The sequence below is a fragment of the Schistocerca nitens genome, unplaced genomic scaffold (genome assembly GCF_023898315.1).
Source record: "Schistocerca nitens isolate TAMUIC-IGC-003100 unplaced genomic scaffold, iqSchNite1.1 HiC_scaffold_380, whole genome shotgun sequence".
NCBI classification, from domain to species: Eukaryota; Metazoa; Arthropoda; class Insecta; order Orthoptera; family Acrididae; genus Schistocerca; species Schistocerca nitens.
This window is the reverse complement of record NW_026045914.1, coordinates 897,120-922,250: the sequence shown is the minus strand read 5'-3', so window position 1 is coordinate 922,250 and position 25,131 is coordinate 897,120. Positions and strand designations below refer to the sequence as shown.

The 25,131-nt window shown below is 43.1% G+C and overlaps 1 protein-coding gene across 1 annotated transcript in view; it reads right to left on the bottom strand.

Moving 5' to 3' along the window:
• The window catches only part of LOC126230333 (carbonic anhydrase-like), a 68,001-nt gene that overhangs the window by 28,612 nt on the left and 14,258 nt on the right, over positions 1-25,131 (bottom strand). Inside the window, exon 3 of the mRNA XM_049942391.1 lies at positions 12,539-12,571. Coding sequence (XP_049798348.1) covers positions 12,539-12,571 — 33 coding nt within the window. The remainder of the gene's footprint in view (positions 1-12,538; positions 12,572-25,131) is intronic.

Below are 25,131 nucleotides of genomic sequence, written 5' to 3'. Positions count from 1 at the left end.
AATATTTTAATATTTTATTCTACAAGTAAAACTAAAGAAAAAAGTTCATGTAAACAAAGGTCCACAAATAGTTACGGAGGTATGGCTAATAAAAGATTTTGCCTGAAATTTAACAACTTCGCCAATATGAAGCCATCGCAAAACTGTAAATGGTTAAAGTAAAGCACGATTTCTATTTGTTTAATTGTTATTGATCTGGTGAATCTAATAAAACAGGTCCTAGCTGTGTATCTGCAGTAGTTCTCCACAACATCCAGAGAAGCAAAGATTATTGTACAAGTAAATTTGTTTACTTTCCATTAAGAATGTAGAAACTATACGTCATTGTTGGCAACTGTCAGTGACTTTTTTCAGTCGTTTCAGTCATCAGTAAATAAAATATATTTGTGTAACCGTCGATTAGTATTTAACAAGTTTCACATCTCCAAGCCAAGGGCAGGACCTCCCACATGTAAATGATGCACTTTTTGTTTATGTTAAGGACACAGATTATTGTACTTCAGTGTACGCCATACCTTAGATCGTGAAATGCGTAATCATTGAGAGATTCGTCGTGTACTGGTACCCAGGCTATGTTGAACAGCATCCACAATATCCTCATTATCGTCTTCACGTATCGAGCGCTCGTACTGATTATGAACGCTAGGGAGAGAACCTGTCTCGCGTAACATTTGAAATACTGCGCTAATGGTTCGTGCATTCGGACTCCCAAGTTGGATAACGTACGCGATTTTCGTTAACTGCAGCCGTAGCTTTACCATCACATTTGCCATAAATAAACACCATATCGTCGTATTCCTCTGTCGTAAATTTGAAAGGCATCCATATTTCATAAATAACCTACAAACTGCAACAGTTACTATGTAGTTTCACTGAAATACACTGTTGTTACAGAAAACTAACTCGTTTCAAGGTTGGGAAACGACTGAAACAACACAGTAATGGTTGCCAACAGTGACATAAACGTTTCTAAATTCTTAATGGAAAGTAAACAAATTTACTTGTATAATAATCTTCGCTTCTCTGGATGTTCCGGAAAACTACTGCAGATACACATCTGGGACCTGTTTTATTAGATTCACAGACCACTAACAACAAAATAAATGAAAATCGTGCTTTACTTTAACCAAGTACAACTTTGCGATGGCTTCATATTAGCAAAGTTGCTAAATTTCAGGCAAAATCTTTTTTAGCAGTAACTCCGTAACTAAACATTTGCAGACCTAAGTTTATATGAACTTTTTCTTCAGTTTTACTTGTAGAATAACATATTAAAATATTTGCATATCTTCGTGAACCACCCTGTGTATAGCAGTTAACCCACCATAAATTTCTGCATCTGAAGAATTAACCATACCTCCCAAATAGGTGTAACACACGACCCAGCACATAAATGTGTTGAAGGCAAAATATCTACAAATGCTGTTCAGAATATTACCTCATATCTCACAACAACAAAAACTGTAGAAAATAGCAGAAACTTCCTATCGCGGTCTCAAGTGCGCATTCTTTCATGTGCTGTAACCGGTCAATGGGTTTGAAAGATCGACTAGGAAATATCATGTATTCCTAGGTACACTAACCTCGATGTAGTTTGTTCACTCAGATGGAAATATATAGTAAAAGCGTGAAGTAAATCATTACAGTTACGTAGTTAGTCAAAATATAACTTTAAAATGCCTAGCGCACATCTCCTGTTCCTATTCCTACTGCAGTGCAGCTTGATTATCTGTATTTCGTTTCATATCAGTATTAGTAAAATGCTAAACTTGTTTTAGTTTCAAGTCGCCTATCTAACGGTTTACAGAGACAAAAAAAGTTGATGTTCAGTATTTCATATCGTTATTTACTTACTACACAGTAACAAATCAAAGCTCACATGGGTCACTGTAACTGGCAAATAAGTGAAAGATAGCGTAATAGACAACAGAATTCCTTTTAGAGGGGCAACACAAAATGCAGGATTTCACGACAGAAAAAGATCTGCAAAGGGAAAAAAGTAGACCTGTGAATAAAAGGAACGATAATCCTGAAGGATGAAGGAAAACTGGGAGCAACGACAATTAAACACCAAGATGCAAAACAAAACTTGATTTATCGTACCCTCCAAAACGGTTATTCGAATAAATAAATAAATATTAACTGAATTAAAAAATTTAAAATGCGGTCATAATTCATTAAGTTATAAACGTATGCTAAAGAATTAACACAGTAAGTACTAAACTTAGAAAGTGTGTATATATCTTGAGACATTGCAACTCAAGGCGCGCAAATCATCCACACTATGTTTACCCCTTATTCAAGAATAAGCGCATTTAGCGAATTCAACAAACATCACACATCATTTCACAGCTTTTCTCGCTGACACGCACCACGAAAAAAAGAGGAAAAAAAGTTTATCTGTTACTACATTTTGGCTATTCATGCAGTAAATCTTCACCATCAGGCATGACGTTTAAGCTTCTTTTTAGTAAGTAAGGTTCTAGTATCACTCCTTAAAACATTATTACGAAAGGTGTTTTGGAATATTTCCATTTTGAATTACGTCTACGTTATCCTGACGTATATACAACATCTAATGTGACTGCATCTGGTTCTTGTTATATTCCACATGAAGTTCTAAAATATCGATTCCTCGAGGATTTTGTGCTGTTTTATACCGCATGGCGTAATATTTTGGTACAATATTGTAGAGACTTATATTTTGACAGTTCACACCATAGATGTTTTTTATTTTTTCCCAACACTAATTCTTATCGCAACACTTTTGCAAACATTATCCACATATACCACTGAATTTATCTGCTAAACACCACTTCACAACTGGAAAAATGAAGCACCGAGAACGGGAAGAGGAAACGAAATGAAACTTCGCGGATTTCCAAGGTATGTGATGTTATTTCAGAGATTACATTATCGAGTCAGACTTATATACAACCTTACAATATGAACCACATTTGCCAGTATGACACTGCACCGCAATGTCGCTTGGATACATGCTCTGATTTGTTTGGGAAGGGTGTCACGAATATGTTGTATCTTTTCCTGGGGCAAGCAGGCTCACAGCTGTTGTAACTCATCCTTGATGGCCTGAGTTATTGGTATTGGGACTGAGTTGGCGACCGATTTGGTGCCACACGTGGTCTAACATAGACAGATCTTGCTGGCCACCGGAGTACCCCAGCTTCACACAGACGCTTCAGAGAGATATACGTCACATGTAGACAAGCATTGCCTTGTTGAAAAATGGTATCATGGTACTGTCGCATGAGAAGTAACACATAAGAACACAGGCGTCTGTGATGTCCTCAGAGTCATACCCGATTGCTCACCACCGTACAAAGCCATAAGTAGCACCGCGGTGCCTCTTCAAATTCAAATGGCTGTAAGCACTATAGGAATTAACATCTGAGGTCATCAGTCCACTAGACTTAGAACTACTTAAATCTAACTAACCTAAGGACATCACACACATCCATGCCCGAGTCAGGATTCGAACCTGCGACCGTAGCAGCAGTGCGATTCCTGACTAAAGCGCCTACAATCGCTCGGTCAGAGGCCGGCACTCTGTGTCTCTCCAAACCAGTGGAAGAATGGGACATGTCCAAACATCACCGGCACAATGGCCGGCGACAGTCATCCATGATAGTGCAGAACCGCGATTCGTTGCGAAAGACAATGCGGCGCCATTCTCATACACATGAGACGTTGCTAGCCTGCAACGAATGCTCCACGATAACACAGTATGTTGCTAGGAATACATTACTTGTTCCCAAAGCACAGGCGCAGATGTGAAGGGATCAGGATGTGCTTGTCGAATAATACGGTGACCCTTCCTTGTCATGCTCAGACATGGTCGACTGGTACTGTAACCACGAGTATGCCTTCCTGACAGTCCCATGCAGCCGAACACTGGGCCGCTGTCACGTTTGTGTGACCCTTATTGTACGTGTCCACCAATGATTCAAATGCAGACAAAAAATGTGGCCCCAAAGAAACACTGTCAGGTGTTATTTTCAGCCATAATGACTATGTTTGTGAATCGTGACTGTGTGGGGTAATTATTTATTTCAAGCCTTTCACACTATTTTCCTAACACATAACTGATGCAAATTTATGTGCATCCTATAAAGGCTGTGATGTACATAGTCAACCATAAAGATGAAAACCAGCAGAAGACATCACCGATTTCGATTTCTAGCCATATACTGCCCCCCTCGTTCCTCCAAAACGCCACACCAGCAGCTACAGTAAAAAACAATGGACAAAATGTTCTAGATTAATCTAGTTTAAGACTGTTTATTTTTAAGTAACGTCTCTCTATGTATGTATAAACACCTGAAGATGAACAGAACATGTTCGAAACGCGTTGAATTATGTTAAATTAAGCACAAAATAAAAACTGACTGGTAGCAGAAACTTGAAATGAATATTTCTGTCAGGTGTGGTTAACCCTGTCTCACGTGAGTGTGCAGCATCTCTGTGGCCTTCACAGTAAACACCAAACCTCTAACACTGTTCACACCCCTTGTGTTCTCTGCTAGGCCTGCTGTCAACATTAATGCATGCTGATGGCTGTTCTGTCAGAGAGAATTGAAATTGTAGTTGCGCTGACGTAAACTGTCGCCAGTGCAGCGGTCAGCAAATAGGTTGCAAGAAGATCGATAATAGGCGCTGAATCAAGTGCGAATATCAGGAGAACGGCCAAAGACAGACCCGCAAGCAATGCGCCGCCAACGACCTCTGACTGCCAGGACTTAGATCACCGCCGCACACTGGAGGGCCACATCAGTCACAGACAGTCAGCCCAGTGTCAGAGAGGCAGTCCCAGTCAACGCAGTTAGTAGTTCAGTTACTATTCTAGTGGCATCTGTCAGTTCACATCACTGGCTATGTGAGTGTAGTGTTTATAGCAGGACTAGTACTTCACCAACAGTGATGCTAATGTGGACTATTATGGAATAACTTGTACCACAACACATGGACTAGCTTAAAGATAAGTAGCTTTCTGTTCTGGTTAGTAAAGAACCGTGTTAACACCTGTGAGCAGCTTGCATTGTAAAAAGGGGATACCAGCCACCAAACAACATCCTCTCCTTGCTTTGCATGATACAAGATTCGACAGTGGCAACGATGTGACACAAAACTAGTCATGTACATACCCGCCTAATGTGTGTACATTGTTGTGGCAGCAGACACAGTTGAGACTTTGCAGCCTGTGGTGAGATGTGTAAGAAAGCTGCCTGCGAAATCCTATGCCATGTGCCAAAATACTGCTGGCACAGCACCCTGCAACGAAGGGAGTCTGCCTCAGCAGCCCGGGTTTCCACATGCTGTAGCACAACTCTATGCTTCAGTGGTGATTTATGTCACTTGCGGCAGAGCAACTATAAATATTGACCGCTCAGCCGTTAGCAGTACTTGTGTTCGTACTACGACTGGACCCACGTCTTTCGACTGTGATACAGTAGCGGACTCCACACCAGTTGACTCTCCCATGTGGTCCAAGTAGTTTAGACCACCTAGCAGTGTCATTAGCCTCGTAGCTAGCCTACAAGCCACCGCTAGCCCTGATGATTTGGGTCCTGATACGGTGCTGCCAAAGGAAGGTCCCTTCTAAGTGTTTTCTTTCGCCACTCTAGGACACTCCAACGGGTCTTAACTTTAGCACTGGGTACCAGCACCCAAGGGCTGCTGTTCACGGCCACTGTGAAGTGAGCCTGCTGGCCTTCATTCTGAAGTATTACCCATAAAACAAGTTGAAACATCGTACAGGACAATTATAATTTCTTATCATTGAGACACATTTGTTAGCTCTAAACTCTTGATCTACTTTAAAATCGGACACCATTAACTCGTTCTGACCATATTTTCGTCTGTGTTCCTTTTTAGTAGTTTTCCTCTAATCGTTTTTCCCTGCTTACCATAGCCTACATTAATTTCGTAAAACCATTCGCTCCAATTGTCCAGAATATTCTTCAAACTAATCGCGAAAAATTGTGGCCCAGTGACGTGTCGCATCCGTAATACTTCCATCGTTTGGCTGAAAATGGTCTCGCAGTAGCCGAACATAACCATTTCTACTAAGTGATCGGTCCAGGTGGACCAGAGGACGAAATCAATTCCTTGTAAAGACAGCCGACACCGCTGTGGAACCCCCACCATCTTGCTCAGTGCCTTGTTGACAACTTGCGTCCATGACTTCGTGGGGTCTGCGCCATACTCGAATCCTACTATCAGCTCTTAACCACTGAAACCGGGATTCACGTGATCAAGCCACAGTTTTACAGTCGTATGGGGTCCAACCGATGTGGTCACAAACCCAGGAGAGGCGCTGCAGGCGGTGTCTTGCTGTTAACAAACGGACTCGCTTCGGTCGTCTGATCTGCCATACCCCTTTACACCAAAATTCACCCCACTGTCCTAACCTATATGCTTGTCGTACGTCCCACATTGATTTCCGTGGTTACTTCAAGCAGAGTTGCTTGTCTGTAAGCACTGACAACACTTCACAAACGCTGCTGCTCTCGATCGTTAAGTGAAGGCCATCGCCCGCTGTGAAGATCAGGAAACAAGATCACTGTTTAACGTCTCGTCAACAACGAGGTTATTTGAGACGGAGCACAAGCTCGGATTCTGGAAGGATGGAGAAGGAAAGCGGCATTTGTCTTAAGCGATTTAGAGAAATCGCGGAAAACCTAAATCAGGATGGCCGGACGCCCGTGGTGAGAGGCAATGCCTGAAATAAGGTATTCTCGGAATGCTCTTGACACTTGGGAGATTGGAATATTGAATCTCCTAACGATTCCCGAAAAGGAATGTTCCATGCCTCAAGCTCTAACCATTATTCCGCGTTCAAAGTCATTTAATTTCCGTCGTACGCCTACAATCATGTCGGAAAACTTTTCATATGAATCACCTTATTACAGCTGACAACTCCACATGCGCACTGTAGTTTTATACTTCTATGTGCGCCATCTGCATACATGCACACCGCTATCCCATATCTTGTCACCTCAGTACACACTGTAATGTTTGGCATTAGCGAAGTGTAAATTATCTTCACAATTTACAGAATCGAAATGTGAATCGCCGGCACGGATCCACGCTTCGAGATGATGCCGTCTATGCCCTTGCTATCATCGAGTCACGTTCCACCGTTGGTCATCTTGAATCGCAACCATCGCTCTCGTCCTTTACTTCTAGTAGTGTTTGAAAAACAAAACACTCTTCTAGTTTGACGTCTCGTCAACATTTGAAACCTTATGGTCAAATGTAGTGAACTACTTTCCTTTGATCTTTGTTCAAAAACCTTAAACCTTTGGTGCACAACTTATTTCATCGGCCGGCGAGTGTTTACAAAACCGTTCACATTTTCTTCTACTGCGATGTATCCTGCTGCTGTCGTCTTGAAAAATAGGGGTATCAGTAACATACACATCATGCAGATGTTGGCCGGCCGGTGTGGCCGTGCGGTTCTAGGCGCTTCAGTCTGGAACAGCGCGACCGCTACGGTCGCAGGTTCAAATCCTGCCTCGGGTATGGCTGTGTGTGATGTCCTTAGGTTAGTTAGGTTTAAGCAGTTCTAAATTCTAGGGGACTGATGACCTCAGATGTTAAGTCCCATAGTGCTCAGAGCCATTTGAACCATTTGAACCACAACTTATTTCATTTTTCAGATCGTATTTGGGCACATCCCAGCGTTGTAACTTGCTGCTCACCTATTGCTCCATCATCAACCTTGATTAATAATTGTAATTATTCGTTGTTTGATTCCCACCCGTAAGTACAGGCCAGTACTATGCATATGAGGCGATTCAGAAGCGAACTGTGATTCCTTTGGTATCTGTTGATACAGGACTTGGTAGAAAAATTTGGTGTACTTAAGTTTCCCAGTGGCGGCTCCCGAACTGACTGCTTCATACACTGAAGAGCCAAAGAAACTGGTCCACCTTCCTAATATCGTGTAGGGCCCCAGCGATCACACAGAAGTGCCGCAACACGACCTGGCATGGACTCGATTAATGTCTGAAGTAGTGCCGGAGGGATCTGACACCATGAATCCTGCAGGGCTGTCCATCAATCCGTAAGAGTACGAGGGAGGGGGGAATCTCTTCTGAGCAGTACGTTGCGTAGCATCCTATATATACTCAATAATGAGATGTTTGGGGAGTTTTGTGACCAGCAGATGTATTTAGAAGTGTGTTCCTGGAGCCACTCTATAGAAATTCTGGACGTGTGGGATGACGTATTGTCCTGCTGGAATTGCCCAAGTCCGTCGGAATGCACAATGGACATGAGTGGATGCAGGTGATCAAACAGGATTCTTACGTACGTGTCACTTATCAAGACGTGTCAGGGGTCCCATATCACTCCAACTGCGCGCGCCTCGCACCATTACAGAAACTCCACCAGCTTCAACAGTCCCCTGCTGACAAGCAGTGTCCATGGATTCATGAGGTTTTCTCCATACCCATACACGTCCATCCACTCGATACAATTTGAAACTAGACTCGTCCGTTCAGGCAACACGTTTCCAGTCATCAACAGTCGAATGTCGGTGTTGACGGGCCCAGGCGAGGTGTAAAGCTTTGTGTCGTGCAGTCATCAAGAGTTTACGAGTGGGCTTTCAGCTCCGAAAGCGCATATCGCTGATGTTTTGTTGAATGGTTCGCACGCTGACATTTGTTGATGGCCCTGCATTGAACTCTACAGCCATTTGCGGAAGTGTTGCGCTTATTTCTCGTTGAACGACTCTCCACGGTACACTCGTGAAATGGTCGTATGGGAAAATATCCACTTCATCGCTACCTCGGAGATGCTGTGTCCCATCGCTCGTGCGCCGACTATAACACCACGCTAAAACTCACTTAAATCTTGATAACCCGCCTTTGTAGCAGCAGTAACCGATTTAACAGATGCGTCATACACTTGTCTTATATAGGCGTTGCTGACCGAAGCGCCGTATTGTGCCTGTTTACATATCTCTGTATTGGAATAAGAGTGCCTATACCAGTCTCTTTGGCGCTTCAGTGTATAATGACCTTCATCAGACTGAACTGAAAAGGGAAAGAATTTGACTTCCCTAAATATTACTTCCGTATATATGTATTTTTGAAGGGCGCTCATATTGAGGGACACACATAAATCCAGGACATTTACTGAAGTTGTTCCTGGAAGCGCTTCACGGTTATCTAAAGTAAATGATGCGAACGTTACTAATTTTTGACCGAGCTCGTCACATTCCTGACAGAAGTGAAATTTTCTCGAAAGGTGTCTTCTGCATTTCGTTATATCGTAATCTAAACAAAGAAGTAATATCTTTCAGCCAGCAACAGCAGACACAAGTCTTATTTGTAAGGGACATCGCCACGACAGCCAGTTCTGAAAGAAGAGGCTGTATATTGAGAGCTCTGCTACATGTTATTCAGAGATTTTAGTTCCTTCTGGGACATATCTTACGTCACAGGAGTCATTTTTGAACAGTTACCTTGCGTAGCATGTTCTGATTGGACGGTTATTATGGCCTTCCTGTTTACCGATGGCATTTGTCCTTGAGCACGTTGTGAGCGCTATAGGGATTTGTGTGATATTAACGGCATTTAAATGCACAGCGTACTTAGCAAACGGACCCCCACCCTTTTTTTTAAACAAATGGTATCTCCATGGGGTAGTTTTAAGTAAAGAGATCTTGCAGCGTAGTTTGTAACCTATCATGCTATGTGCAGATTTAGCTGATAAGTCCATAGTGGTTAGTGCTTTGCGTTAATACTTATTCATTTTAAGATTGCCATTTAAATGTTAAGTTGCTTTGCCTTTGTTAGATGTGAGTAGAGGAACTGAATGCTATTGAAGATTTCCCAGTACACCATATGTAGCATTTGCCAGAAATTGTTAATATTTGTTGATGTGGAGGCAACAGTGGAAATGTCTGTAAGGTACCCATTATTTGTAGATAAAAACGCATTTTACTTTATCTCCGGATTTGCTATTTCATACACGTATGTGAAGTGAATGTGTCAGCGGCGCTGCAGTACGTACTGAGTAAGGAGAGAGCGGTAGGATCCCACGCTGGTTGGCAGAGGCGGTTGGCTATCTGCAGCTTTCAGAGCCAGTGGGATGAGGTACCGATGCAGAAATCGCTCGTGAAGTCAGCAAAGAGAGTTACGTAAGGAAAGTACATTTACTCTCAAGAAATTGTTATGAACAAATAAGTGCTAGCAAAAGTTGCCTTTTACCACTCAGACATTAGGAGTGTACGGGTCATAACTACTATCTTTTAGTAATTTTAGAAGCCCAGGAAATGTTTCCTAATAAATGGATGAGTAACTTTGTTATAACCGCTGATGCACGATCTTATATCGATTGTATGCTCAGTTTACAGACGCCAGTCGCCGAAAGGACGCATTTCGATCTAGTAATTCGGTAATTTCTGCGACCATCCATTTGCAACAAAATGTCTCGGAAGCACTACATTATTTATAAATAAATTGTTTGATGAACGAGACAACCTACGGTAAGTCAGCGATGACTGCTAATTACATCCAGACCTGTGAGGTAGTCGCCTTTGGATTCGAGCTGATGCCTCTCAAGGATATATTGTAGACTTAGCTCTCGTGCCATCGGTAGTTAGCTTGTAATTAGTGTGAACAACTTCATTTTACGGTGTTTCTCAAATAAACGCACCATAATGATCTGTCACATAAAATTATTTGCAAAAAAAAAAAAGTTTTCCGTTTTCCCGCTACATTACGTAAAATATAGACATCCGACAGCGCTGCTACGGATGTGCAGTTATACATAAATCTATGAGATCAGAATCACATAACAGGTAGGAAGAATTCCTCTCCGGCGAATCACTAAGTCAGTTCAAGTACGGACTGGATTGTGCGACTGCTACGGTCGCAGGTTCGAATCCTGCCTCGGGCATGGATGTGTGTGATGTCCTTAGGTTAGTTAGGTTTAAGTAGTTCTAAGTTCTAGGGGACTGATGACCAGAGATGTTAAGTCCCATAGTGCTCAGAGCCATTTGAACCATTTGAACGGACTGGATTAAGTATCTCAAAAAGACAGTATTTTCATCACTGTGTTGACTGTTTCATACTTTTATATGTTGGCTGAGATTCTTGGTTACCATTTTGTATTTTGATGTTAACAGAGCAAAAATTCATCAACCAAAATCGTCTTCGTGTCATTTGTGTATCTGAAAACAAATGTCTAATGAAAAGTGCAATTGACCAGTAATTTAGCTCGACCCACCACGACATTTCTCCTTTTGAAGTTTTGGATATGTTGATATTGTATTTTGTTCTCCAGCAACAAGGGATGAAGTGATAGGTGGGGCTGAGTTCGGAAATGGCCTAATGAAAAAGCCGAAATCGGCAGTGAACTCAATGCTCTGTAGCAACTAGAGCGATTTTCGGATTCAGCACACAGTCCGAAACAGCAGAAACTAGTAATTATGTAAACGGTCAGCATGTTGCCATATTTTCCCCCGTGAAAGTGCACCACATATTTAAAACTGACTCGTCCCACAGCGTAGCGATAGACCGCGGTTACGATCCGTGGACCACGTAAACAACTAAAGTAACCTTAGCCAATGCACATACTCGCTCGAGCCTTGTTCTGCCACCTGACGTTTTACAAACTGACTCATTCCAGCGAGCTAAGTCGCCCTACACTTCTTCCACCATTCCGTGGAACTAACGTGCGTGAAAAGGAGGATGTAGAGCAAACTGGACAATACCACATCAATGGATGGACCCTACAACGAAGTTTTAACAGTGAAGAAGTTACAGTGATGTCGACCCAGTCGTCACTGAACACAGGTGACCTGCAACTGCGCCATCAGCTCGAATCCAAAGGCGACTACCTCACTGGTCTGGATGTAATTAGCAGTCATCGCTGACTTACCGTAGGTTGTCTCGTTCATCAAACAATTTATTTATAAATAATGTAATGCTTCCGAGACATTTTGTTGCAAATGGATGGTCGCAGAAATTTATAGACAAGAGATATTCTCTCCCCCACAATATTAACGTGGACGAGCTGTTCGAAAGCAAAATACAGTTTAAAATACAGTACTGTGGTGGCATGCAAGGTGACCACTAACTCCATCGTCAAAATTTCGGAGGTTGAACAGGGATGTTTTCTGAGTATTTTGGTACTAGATTCCATGGTGAGTGATGGCTGGTTACAGTAATAGCATTTAGTTTCATCACTTACACTCATTTATCTTTTTCTCCGTTTTGCACTGAAAATATTTACACGACAGTGCAGATATTGAGCTGTCCGGTGTCCGTTGTTCGGAAATAAACTTGTATTCACTTATGGTACAACAGCAGTGCCCAGTTTACCCTTCACCTTCGAGCTTCTTTTCAGAAACCATAACTTCTATCTGTGACATTCTGTCAGTGGAGTTCGCTCTCACCCTATACAGTGTACCGAAAGCTGTACACGTAAAGTTAACGTGACCAAGACATGCATGCACACCGCTTCGTGATTTCTTTTTAACGTAAAAACCAGTTTTGGTACTTACGCTCTTCCCCGAACCCGAAACTTGAACAGGATCCTGAAAGAGAAAGAACAGTTTGGTTGAAATGTAAGTATATTTAAGGCACTATAAAGTGTTCTAAACTTAGAGAGGTAGCGCGTGTTGAACAAGTCCGTCACAGTTTCCATTCCTTACATTATGTGAGATACATGTTCACCTTGAACACATATGCTTTATACTGTTGTCATGTTTACGGGTGAGCAAAACAAGAAATAGGCGTATGTCTCTCTCCATACAGACGTTTCTAGACTACCGAGCATCTATCGTCATGCCCTTAGAAGAAGCGCCATGTCCATAGCTGGCTGGCTACAGTAGAAAGAGGCGTCTCTGGACTTCAAGTATATTCAAGATTTGGTTTTTCTTTATTGCCATTTCGTTCCATTTGTAGCAGCTTCCCTCGAGCAATAAGCATTTATTACAGAAGAACAAGTTGAAACGGACCATTAAAAGCCGAGCAAAATGCAGACTTACTAAAGAAGGTGTGTTCTTTATGTGGTAAAGTTGATTTAGATTGTGATGTCCATGACTCCTATCAGATTTTGATGATGATAGTGTTGAGGCTCGATGATCAGTTCCAGTTTTGATGACTGCTGGTAAGAGGATCGGCTGGAGGGAAATACAATTAGGATGTTATTAAGGCGCGGTTTAGGGATGTGAACTGGAGGAAGGTGTTGGCTAGGGGGGTATTAAAAGGGTTGGAGTAAAGAGTAAAGAACTGCCCATGCTGCGCAGGGTGGGATGGAAATATGCTAAGTCTACAATATATCCTTGAGAAAATGATTTAGCAGTGGTTTTGGAATTTAGATGGAATGCAGTGTGGCATCCACTGTGACTCGTTGAATGATATTTGCAGTATTCAAGTAGAGGAATAGATAACTTCCATAATAGAAGAAAGAACATGGTACTGTCTGAGGATTATCAATTAAGTTTTGTTGCGAGGTGGCTTTCTCTCGCTTTGATATGAGTGGGTGGGGTAGGGTGGGTTTCAGATGTCAAATAATAGTCGGCATTGCGGGTTGGGATGCAGTGTGGTCTTCTTGGGTGGTTATTACACTCGTGGGTATATAGTCATCGTAGATCAGACGTTTATAGCAGCTGCATTCGACAATTCGGGGTGGGATGATTCTGGACAGCATGTACATTGATAAATGACGGCAGATTACTTGATCAGATGATAAATGATTTTGATTCACACAAGGTGTGGATGAGGCATGTGGGTAAGGTATGTAAAGCTTTGCATATCTTACGCCCCATTCTAGCTCCTCCTCTGTGCTCAACCCCTTTGACCAAGACATTTGTTTCGTTTTTTGTTTGTGTTTCATACCCTGGCCAAATGATTAGAAAAGTTTATTTAAAATCCAGTCATTCATAGAGCTCAGAGTTTTTGAGTCACAGGTTGCAGTAGGTACTGGGAGATGAAGAAGCTTGCACAGGATAGAGTAGCATGGAGAGCTGAATCAAACCAGTCTCAGGACTGAAGACCACAACAACATCCTATAGGAATGGAAGGAGGCTTTTCTTTCTTCTTATATGCGTGTCGTTCTTTCTTTTCTTTCTTTCTTTCTTCTGCTACCGCCTCTATCCCACATAGTGCGCAGAGTCGGTAGGGTTAAGTACGGAATTGGCATGGTTAATTTTAATGGGTGGCCGGATGCCCTTCCTGCCGCCACCCCATACCCCCCAGGACGGAAGCAGTGTACCCCAGCTGTCTGCGTCTAGTGTAAATCGTGAAATAGTGTGAATGAGTTTCAGATGTCTGCGAGTCGTGTAACTGAGGCGGGACGTGGGGACCAGTTCGGTATTCGCCTAGTAGGATGTGGAAAACCGCTAAAAACCACATCCACGCTGGCCGGCACACCGGCCGTCGTCGTTAATCCGCCGGGCGGATTCGATCCGGGGCCGGCGCGTCTCCCCGCGTCCAGGAAGCAGCGCGTGAAAAGTACCCTTAGAAAAATTATACACGACTGTGCTTAAACTGACACACAATATTTTTTAGCGCAATCTGACGCAATCTGACTTTCAAAAATCCCTACAAAAGAATGGCGCTGACTAACATTAACCTATACCTTTCATGAATCACTTACCTGACAAAAATCTTCACTACTCGAACTACTGCAATACAGCGAGCGCCACTAATGCCAGCTAAATGAAAGATTCAAACTACTGAAGGCACTAACTACTGATAGGCATAGTTAGCAAATGAAAGATTTTGATAGAGAACAAACAATGTATTTACCTTAATAGTGTTCAAAACTCAATAAACACTCCTGGAAATGGAAAAAAGAACACATTGACACCGGTGTGTCAGACCCACCATACTTGCTCCGGACACTGCGAGAGGGCTGTACAAGCAATGATCACACGCACGGCACAGCGGACACACCAGGAACCGCGGTGCTGGCCGTCGAATGGCGCTAGCTGCGCAGCATTTGTGCACCGCCGCCGTCAGTGTCAGCCAGTTTGCCGTGGCATACGGAGCTCCATCGCAGTCTTTAACACTGGTAGCATGCCGCGACAGCGTGGACGTGAACCGTATGTGCAGTTGACGGACTTTGAGCGAGGGCGTATAGTGGGCATGCGGGAGGCCGGGTGGACGTACCGCCGAATTGCTCAACACGTGGGGCGTGAGGTCTCCACAGTACATCGATGTTGTCGCCAGTGGTCGGCGGAAGGTGCACGTGCCCGTCGACCTGGGACCGGACCACAGTGACGCACGGATGCACGCCAAGACCGTAGGATCCTACGCAGTGCCGTAGGGGACCGCACCGCCACTTCCCAGCAAATTAGGGACACTGTTGCTCCTGGGGTATCGGCGAGGACCATTCGCAACCGTCTCCATGAAGCTGGGCTACGGTCCCGCACACCGTTAGGCCGTCTTCCGCTCACGCCCCAACATCGTGCAGCCCGCCTCCAGTGGTGTCGCGACAGGCGTGAATGGAGGGACGAATGGAGACGTGTCGTCTTCAGCGAGGAGAGTCGCTTCTGCCTTGGTGCCAATGATGGTCGTATGCGTGTTTGGCGCCGTGCAGGTGAGCGCCACAATCAGGACTCCATACGACCGAGGCACACAGGGCCAACACCCGGCATCATGGTGTGGGGAGCGATCTCCTACACTGGCCGTACACCACTGGTGATCGTCGAGGGGACACTGAACAGTGCACGGTACATCCAAACCGTCATCGAACCCATCGTTCTACCATTCCTAGACCGGCAAGGGAACTTGCTGTTCCAACAGGACAATGCACGTCCGCATGTATCCCGTGCCACCCAACGTGCTCTAGAAGGTGTAAGTCAACTACCCTGGCCAGCAAGATCTCCGGATCTGTCCCCCATTGAGCATGTTTGGGACTGGATGAAGCGTCGTCTCACGCGGTCTGCACGTCCAGCACGAACGCTGCTCCAACTGAGGCGCCAGGTGGAAATGGCATGGCAAGCTGTTCCACAGAACTACATCCAGCATCTCTACGATCGTCTCCATGGGAGAATAGCAGCCTGCATTGCTGCGAATGGTGGATATACACTGTACTAGTGCCGACATTGTGCATGCTCTGTTGCCTGTGTCTATGTGCCTGTAGTTCTGTCAGTGTGATCATGTGATGTATCTGACCCCAGGAATGTGTCAATAAAGTTTCCCCTTCCTGGGACAATGAATTCACGGTGTTCTTATTTCAATTTCCAGGAGTGTATATATACCAGTCCATGATATCCAATATTACAAATTTACTCTTTCTGATGGACACACGTCCAGATCGTCCGCTCTCAAAATTCCGCCATCTCTCTCCCCACATCCACCACTGCTGGCGGCTCACCTCCAACTGCGCAACGCTACGCGCTGTTAACATCCAGCTGCCCAACACTACAATAGCCAACAACAATGCAAACCAGCCACAGACTGCACACAGCACAGCCAGTTCATACAGAGCGCTACGTGGCTTTACCAATAAAGACACCTGAACAGCCTACTTACACACGTTAGCGCTCTCGGCTATCCTGGCGGGTATATGCGTGTCATTCTCTGTCCCTAAATATCAAGTCATGATTCATTTTAGAGTCAGAGTCTGCGTATCCAAATACCAGGCGAATTGAGATCGCCGGCCAAAAAATTAATCACAGCTAGAGAAATCATTACAAGTAATTACAAGTATCAGCTGATACTGTGTAAGCCCGCCCCTGGAACTGGTAACCGTCCGGATAAGGTTAACAAATGGGACCAAAAGGTTGTGCAGGTGTGTTGTATCCAGGTTAAGCCATTCTCAGTTGCGCCAAATTACGATACTGATGTCGACGTTATACCAGCTGTTCCAACATGTCCCACAAATTTTCTATCGGGTCCCAATCAGGTGATTTTGGAGATCAATCGAGATGCAATAGGGTCGGCGAGTGTCCACAAAACCGTTAAATTTTTTTTCCACGCGGATGAATCCTGCTGCTATAGTTTCGAAAAATAGGGGTATCAGTAACTGAAAGGCGACACCTGATCATTCATAATGCTGGTTCTTGTTAGTGGTCAGCTCAGAGCGAACCGAATTCATGGTAAGAAATGCACATCCAAAACATGATTGACCCATCTGTTGCTTGAACCTGACCTTCCACAGACTGAGGATGAAATGCTCCACTTGGCTTTCCGTGCACTCGACGACGTGCGTCTACATCTACATGATTACTCTGCAATTCACACTTAAGTACCTGGCAGATGGTTCATCGAACCATTTTCATACTACTTCTCTACCATTCCACACTCCAATGGTGCGTGGGAGAAAGGAACACCTAAATCTTTCCGTTCGAACTCTGATTTCTCTTATTTTATTATGATGATCATTTCTCCCTACGTAGGTGGGTGTCAACAAAATATTTTCGCATTCGGAAGAGAAAGTTGTTGTTTGAAATTTAGTAAATAGATCTCGCCGCAAAGAAAACCGCCTTTGTTTCAGTGACTGCCACCCCAACTCGCGTATCATATCAGTGACACTCTCACCCCTACTGCGCGATAGCATGAAACGAACTGCCCTCCTTTATACGTTTTTGATGTCCTCCGTAAATCCTACCTGGTAAGGATCCCACACCGGCCGAGATGGCCGAGCCGTTCTAGGCGATACAGTCTGGAACTGCGCGACCGCTACGGTCGCAGGTTCGAATCCTGCCTCGGGAATGGATGTGTGTGATGTCCTTAGGTTAGTTAGGTTTAAGTAGTTCTAAGTTATAGGGGACTGATGACCTCAGAAGTTAAGTCCCATAGTACTCGGAGCCATTTGAACCATTTGTTTAATGGTTTTAGAAAATATGTTCCTTCTATTTGCTAAAATTAGCGTGGAGGAGATGGATCGTTCCGGCTCCCCATAAGTGATTTGAGTTGTTTCGCAACACCTAAGATATCTACTATTTGAGTACAGGCAAAAATTTGACTCGTCAGATCACATACATTCCTCCAGTCACCTACTGTACACGTTATATGTCTAGCCCACTGCAGACGCGCAGCCTTATGTGCCTTTGTGAGAAATAGCCTCTTAAGACTCTGACTCTAAATGTTCGCTGCATACAGCTCACATCGCAATGTTCTCTCGCTAACTGGCGGGGATGGTCCTTCATACAAAGCCTGCAGCTGTTCCTGTCGGGTTTGGAAGCGATTTTTATTCAACAGCCGTGAAATCCTTCCACGGTATCACTAATGTTCTTTTCCCGACCACAGTTCTGACGTCTGTTTCCTGGTCACCATCGCTTGTAGACAAGCTGAACAGTCCGCCGCGAAACGCCAATAAATTCAGTAACTTCACACGTCCAATGACCATGGGCAAGGCCTTACATTTACCAATATTTATGTAGAGTGTCCGGTTGAAACGTAAATGTCTTACTGATCGTTACTTCCTTATGCTCACACAGGGGCAGTGTGCGCACAATTGAGTATGCTGCCAGATAGCTACACCGTCCGTAAATGTTTAACGATTCATCTGTGTGTGAGCACTGGGGTGACTAATTTTTTTCTCCTATGATCTTATTAGTGAAGCAGAAGGAATCTCATTTGCCTACAAAGCAATGTAAACCTCCTGAAAACATTGAACAGTATTGAAAGATGGGAACTACTTTTAATTCAGTTTCATATGAATCTTCTGACTGGTTTGATGCGGTCCGCCAAGCATTCCTCTCCTGCGCCAACCTCTTCATCTCAGAGTAGCACTTGCACCCTACGTCTCCCATTATTTGCTGAATGTATTCCAATCTCTATCTTCCTCTGCAGTTTTTACCATGGAAGTTATCCGCTGATGCCTTAACAGATGTTCCTTCTCCTTGTAACCTTGTAAGTGTTTTCCTTTTTCTCGTCGATTCTGCGGAGAACCAGGTCATCCCTTACCTTATCGGTCCACCCAGTTGTCAACATTCGTCTGTCGCACCACATCTCAAAGGCTTCGATTCTCTTCTAGTTTTCCCACAGTCCGTGTCTCACTACTACACAATGCTGCGCTACAAGCGTACAATCTCAGAGATTTCGTCCTCAAGTTAAGAACGTATGTTTGATACTAGCACACTACTCTTTTCTAGGAATGTCCTTTTGACCAGTGCTGGTCTGCTTTTTATGTCCTCCACACTCCGTCTGTCGAAGGTTATTTTCCTGCCTAGGTAGTAGAATTCCGTAACTTCAGCTTCTTCGGGGTCCCAATCCTCAAGTTAAGTTTCTCGCTGTTCTCATCTCTGCTACTCCTTATTACTTTCGCCTTTCTTCAGTTTACTCTCAATCCATATTTCGTACTCATTGGACTGCTCATTACATTCAACACATACTGCAGTTCTTCTCCACTTTCACTGAGGATAACAATGCCATCAGCGAATGTTATCATTGTCCTTTCACCCTTAATTTTAATCCCACTCTTGAAGCTTTCTTTTGTTTCCCTCATTGCTTCTTCTACACATGCAGGGTGAGTCACTAACTACTGCCACCAAGAAAAACTCCGAAAGTATGACAGGAGCTGGAAATTTTGTGGGACAAAAGTTGCATGGAAAAACGGGGACCATAATATGATATTGGATTTTTGTTGCTAGGTGGGGTCGCTTCAGAGATATGAAGGTCAACTTTGTGTTTTTTAAATGGGATGCTATAGCTTGGTACTTATTTCCTGATAGCGGCTATCGAGACGAATCCAGTGATTTGTAACAGGAAGGTATTTGAAGTCCACCGAAGGTCACAAAGGTGGCATGAAGGTCCATTTACAGAAGGTGTTTCGAAGTGATGATCATTGGTATCAATGTAGTGCTGCAATCTCCTTATCATGGATTGAATGGTATTCCTGATCACAACTCTCACATATCTTCAGGTGTAGTTGGAACATTTTTATAAACAATGTCTTTTACGAATTCCCACAAGAAAAAATCCAGAGGCGTCAAGTCAGGCGAACGAGCCGACCACGACACATCTCCTCCGCGTCCAATTCAACGACTTGGATATTGTCCCTGAATCTCATTTCTAGCCATCAGTAAAATATGTGCCGGACATCTATCGTGTTAATACCACCTTCTGTTCCTTGTTCCTAAAGGTATTTCTTCCAATAAGAGACATAATGTTTCTTGCAGGAATGTGGTGTACTTCCTACCATTAAGATTTCCTTCGACGAAATAGGAGTCTATAAATTTGTTCTCCAGAATCCCACATCATACATTCAACGACCAGAGTCTCTGGTGTGCAACTTGCCGCAACCAACATGGATTTTCAGTTGCCCAGTAATGCACGTTATGCAAATTAACATTTTCATGGTTCGAGAAAATAGCCTCGTCAGTAAATAAAATCAAATTAATAAATGTGTCATCACTCTGAATCTGAAGTTGACCCCATCGGCAGAATTCAATGCGACGCATACAATCCGTACCAATTAATTCTTGGTGGAGACTGATATGGTAAGGATGATATTTATGGCGATGCAGAACACGAACAAAACTTCTCTGGCTCATGCCAGATTCCCTTGCGACTTGACGCGAACTAACACAAGGATCTCGAAACACAGCGGCAAGAGTACCAATTTCCGTTTCCTCGTTAGTAATTTTCTTTACTGGATATGTTTCCGATGCGTTAAAGATCCAGTTGTTTTCAATTTATCATGTTGTTGTTGTTGTTGTGGTCTTCAGTCCTGAGACTGGTTTGATGCAGCTTTCCATGCTACTCTATACTGTGCAAACTTCTTCATCTCCGAGTACTTACTGCAACCTACATCCTTCTAAATCTGCATAGTGTATTCATCTCTTGGTCTCCCTCTACGATTTTTACCCTCCACGCTACCCCCCAATGCTAAATTTGTGATCCCTTGATGCCTCAGAACATGTCCTACCACCCGGTCCCTGCTTCTTGTCAAGTTGTGCCACAAACTCATCTTCTCCCCAATTGTATTCAATACCTCCTCATTAGTTATGTGATCTACCCATCTAATCTTCAGCATTCTTCTGTAGCACCACATTTCGAAAGGTTCTATTCTCTTCTTGTCCAAACTAGTTATCGTCCATGTTTCACTTCCATACATGGCTACACTCCATACAAATACTTTCAGAAATGACTTCCTGACACTTAAATCTATACTCGATGTTAACAAATTTCTCTTCTTCAGAAACGCTTTCCTTGCCATTGCCAGTCTACATTTTATATCCTCTCTACTTCGACCATCATCAGTTATTTTGCTTCCCAAATAGCAAAACTCCTTTACTACTTTAAATGTCTCATTTGCTAATCTAATTCCCTCAGCATCACCCGACTTAATTCGACTACATTCCAATATCCTCGTTTTGCTTTTGTTGATGTTCATCTTATATCCTCCTTTCAAGACACTGTCCATTCCGTTCAACTGCTCTTTCAAGTCCTTTGCTGTCTCTGACAGAATTACAATGTCATCGGCGAAACCTCAAAGTTTTTATTTCTTCTCCACGGATTTTAATAGCTACTCCCAATTTTTCTTTTGTTTCCTTTTCTGCTTGCTCAATATACAGATTGAATAACATCGGGGAGAGGCTGCAACCCTGTCTCACTCCCTTTGCAACCGCTGCTTCCATTTCATGCCCCTCGACTCTTATAACTGCCATCTGGTTTCTGTACAAATTGTAAATAGCCTTTCGCTCCCTGTATTTTACCACTGCCACCTTTAGAATTTGAAAGAGAGTATTCCAGTCAACATTGTCAAAAGCTTTCTCTAAGACTACAAATGATAGAAACGTAGGTTTGCCTTTCCTTAATCTAGCTTCTAAGATAGGTCGTAGGGTCAATATTGCCTCACGTGTTCCAACATTTCTACTGAAACCAAACTGATCTTCCCCGAGGTAGGCTTCTACCAGTTTTTCCATTAGTTTGTAACGAATTCGTGTTAGTATTTTGCAGCTGTGACTTATTAAACTGATTATTCGGTAATTTTCACATCTGTCAACACCTGCTTCTTGAAGTCTGAGTGTGTTTCGCCTGTCTCATACATCTTGCTCACCAGATGGTAGAGGTTTGTCAGGACTGGCTCTCCCAAGGCAGTCAGCAGTTCCAGTGGAATGTTGTCCACTCCCGGGGCCTTGTTTCGACTCAGGTCTTTCAGTGTTCTGTCAAACTCTTCACGCAGTATCGTATATCCCATTTCATCTTCATCTACATTCTCTTCCATTTCCATAATGTTGTCCTCAAGTACATACCCCTTGTATAGACCCCCTATACACTCCTTCCACCTTTCTGCTTTCCCTTCTTTGCTTAGAACTGGGTTTCCATCTGAGCTCTTGATATTCATACAAGTGGCTCTCTTTTCTCCAAAGTTCTCTTTAATTTTCCTGTAGGCAGTATCTATCTTACCCCTAGTGAGATAAGCCTTACATCCTTACATTTGTCCTCTAGCCATCCCTGCTTAGCCGTTTTGCACTTCCTGTCGATCTCTTTTTTGAGACGTTTGTATTCCTTTTTGCCTACTTCATTTAATGCGTTTTTGTATTTTCTCCTTTCATCAATTAAATTCAATATTTCTTCTGTTACCCAAGGATTTCTACTAGTCCCCGTTTTTTTTATCTACTTGATCCTCTGCTGCCTTCACTACTTCATCCCTCAGAACTACCCATTCTTCTTCTACTGTATTTCTTTCCCCCCATTCCTGTCAAATGTTCCCTTATGTTCTCCCTGAAACTCAGTACAACCTCTGGTTTAGTCGGTTTATCCAGGTCCCATATCTTTAAATTCCCACCTTTTTGCAGTTTCTTCAGTTTTAATCTACAGTTCATAACCAATAGATTGTGGTCAGAGTCCACATCTGGCCCTGGAAATGTCTTACAATTTAAAACCTGTTTCCTAAATCTCTGTCTTACCATTATATAATCTATCTGATACCTTCTAGTATCTCCAGGATTCTTCCATGTATACAACCTTCTTTTATGATTCTTGAACCAAGTGTTAGATATGATTAAGTTATGCTCTGTGCAAAATTCTACCAGACGGCTTCCTCTTTCATTTCTTACCCCCAATCCATATTCACCCATGATTATTAAATTTTCGTCTCCCTTCACTACCTGAATAATTTCTTTTATCTCATCATACATTTCATCAATTTCTTCATCATCTGCAGAGCTAGTTGGCATATAAACTTGTACTACTGTAGTAGGCACGGGCTTCGTGTCTATCTTGGTCACAATAATGTGTTCACTATGCTGTCTGTAGTAGCTTACCCGCACTCCTATTTTTTCATTCATTATTAAACCTACTCCTGCATTACCCCTATTTGATTTTTTGTTTATAACCCTGTATTCACCTGACCAAAAGTCTTGTTCCTCCTGCCACCGAACTTCACTAATTCCCACTATATCTAACTTTAACCTATCCATTTCCCTTTTTAAATTTTCTAACTTACCTGCCCGATTAAGGGATCTGACCTTCCACGCTCCCATCCGTAGAACGCCAATTTTCTTTCTCCTGATAACGACGTCCTCTTGAGTAGTCCCCGCCCGGAGATCCGTATGGGGGATTATTTTACCTCCGGAATATTTTACCCAAGAGGACGCCATCATTATTTAACCATACAGTAAAGTTGCATGCCGTTGGGAAAAATTATGGCTGTAGTTTCATCTTGCTTTCAGCCGTTCGCAGTACCAGCACAGCAAGGCCGTTTTGGTTAGTGTTACAAGGCCAGATCAGTTAATCATCCAGACTGTTGCCCCTGCAACTACTGAAATGGCTGCTGCCCCTCTTCAGGAACCACACGTTTGTCTGGCCTCTCAACATATACCCCTCCGTTGTGGTTGCACCTACGGTACGGCCATCTGTATCTCTGAGGCCCGCAAGCCTCCCCACCAATGGCAAGGTCCATAGTTCATGTGGGGCAATTTATCATATACACATTTAAATGTACGTCGTGCAGGGTGAGTACGTTGAGGATATCTTACAGTGTATAAGTCTCTAGCCCTCAGTGAATTTCGTTGGCATTCTGTTTTACTTTTCATTTTCTCCAATCTGCAGAGCGGGCTGTTTGAGCTAAGAGCCAGCTTAAGGGTCTCGATTCTTATCATTCAAACACCAGGCGAGCTAGCAGTAGGAAAGAGGGATTCCTAGTTGAGAATAAATGTGAGTGCTTCAGTTCTTCCGATATTACCTGACGAAGGAAAACCTTGGTCAGAATTGGGGGATTTGGATTATTCTATTTCATTCCTGCGACAATGTCAATCATTATAGCCAACAAAAATTAAGGTTTCATGAATAAATTTTGTGTATATATCTATTTATGTGCTTATCGTTTACATTGTATGTGTTTATTTGATCAGATATGTTGGAATTACTGCATTATATTTGCTCATATGAAACTAAATATCTGAGTATCAAAATTGCGGAATGTACCAATACTTCCTTTTTGTAATTTATATTACACCATGAATCAATACTGAGCTAAATGTTGTAAGCGTATTGACGAGTAAGTATCGTAGTGACAATGCGTTGCTGGACACAATAGGCAGGCGAGACCAAAGGATGAGTAATGGTAGCCCCATCGGTCGACTAAATGTATATTTGTCACTTGTCCGTTGGTGAAAAGATAATGGCGTTGCAGAAAGATTTTGATACAATAAGCGTGGGATTGGGAAACTGATGAATAATATACTGATCGTAAGAAAGGAGAACTTTCCTAGCGTGGCATGTGTAAGTATTGCCCGTGCATTTTAATGAAGAACTTTGCATAAGATCTCTGGATGACAAGGCGTGCACAATAAGACAGTAGGATATCGGCTGAGAACACTAACGTAAGTAGAGGCTTCATTAAAATATTTTGGATCAGGTCCCGTATAAAAAATAATCTGGTGGTCCCACTTAATAACTATCCAAAGGAAGTTCACAATAGGCTGAAACTGCTAATCGGCCTCACGTGGGCTTACATCATTCCACCATTTTCCACAACTATAAAAGTCACATTAAACTCTTTCCCCTCCTAGATCGATAAATCCTTAGCCCTCCTAATCCTGATTACAAAATCCCTGTTGTCTCTTCAATGATTTCGAACCCTGGGTCCCTCCCACTCTACTTATTACCCCAATGGACCTCTACCAGGATCTGCCTTTCCTACCCAAAACTACAACTATCCTATTAACAACAGTCTCCTCTACTTACA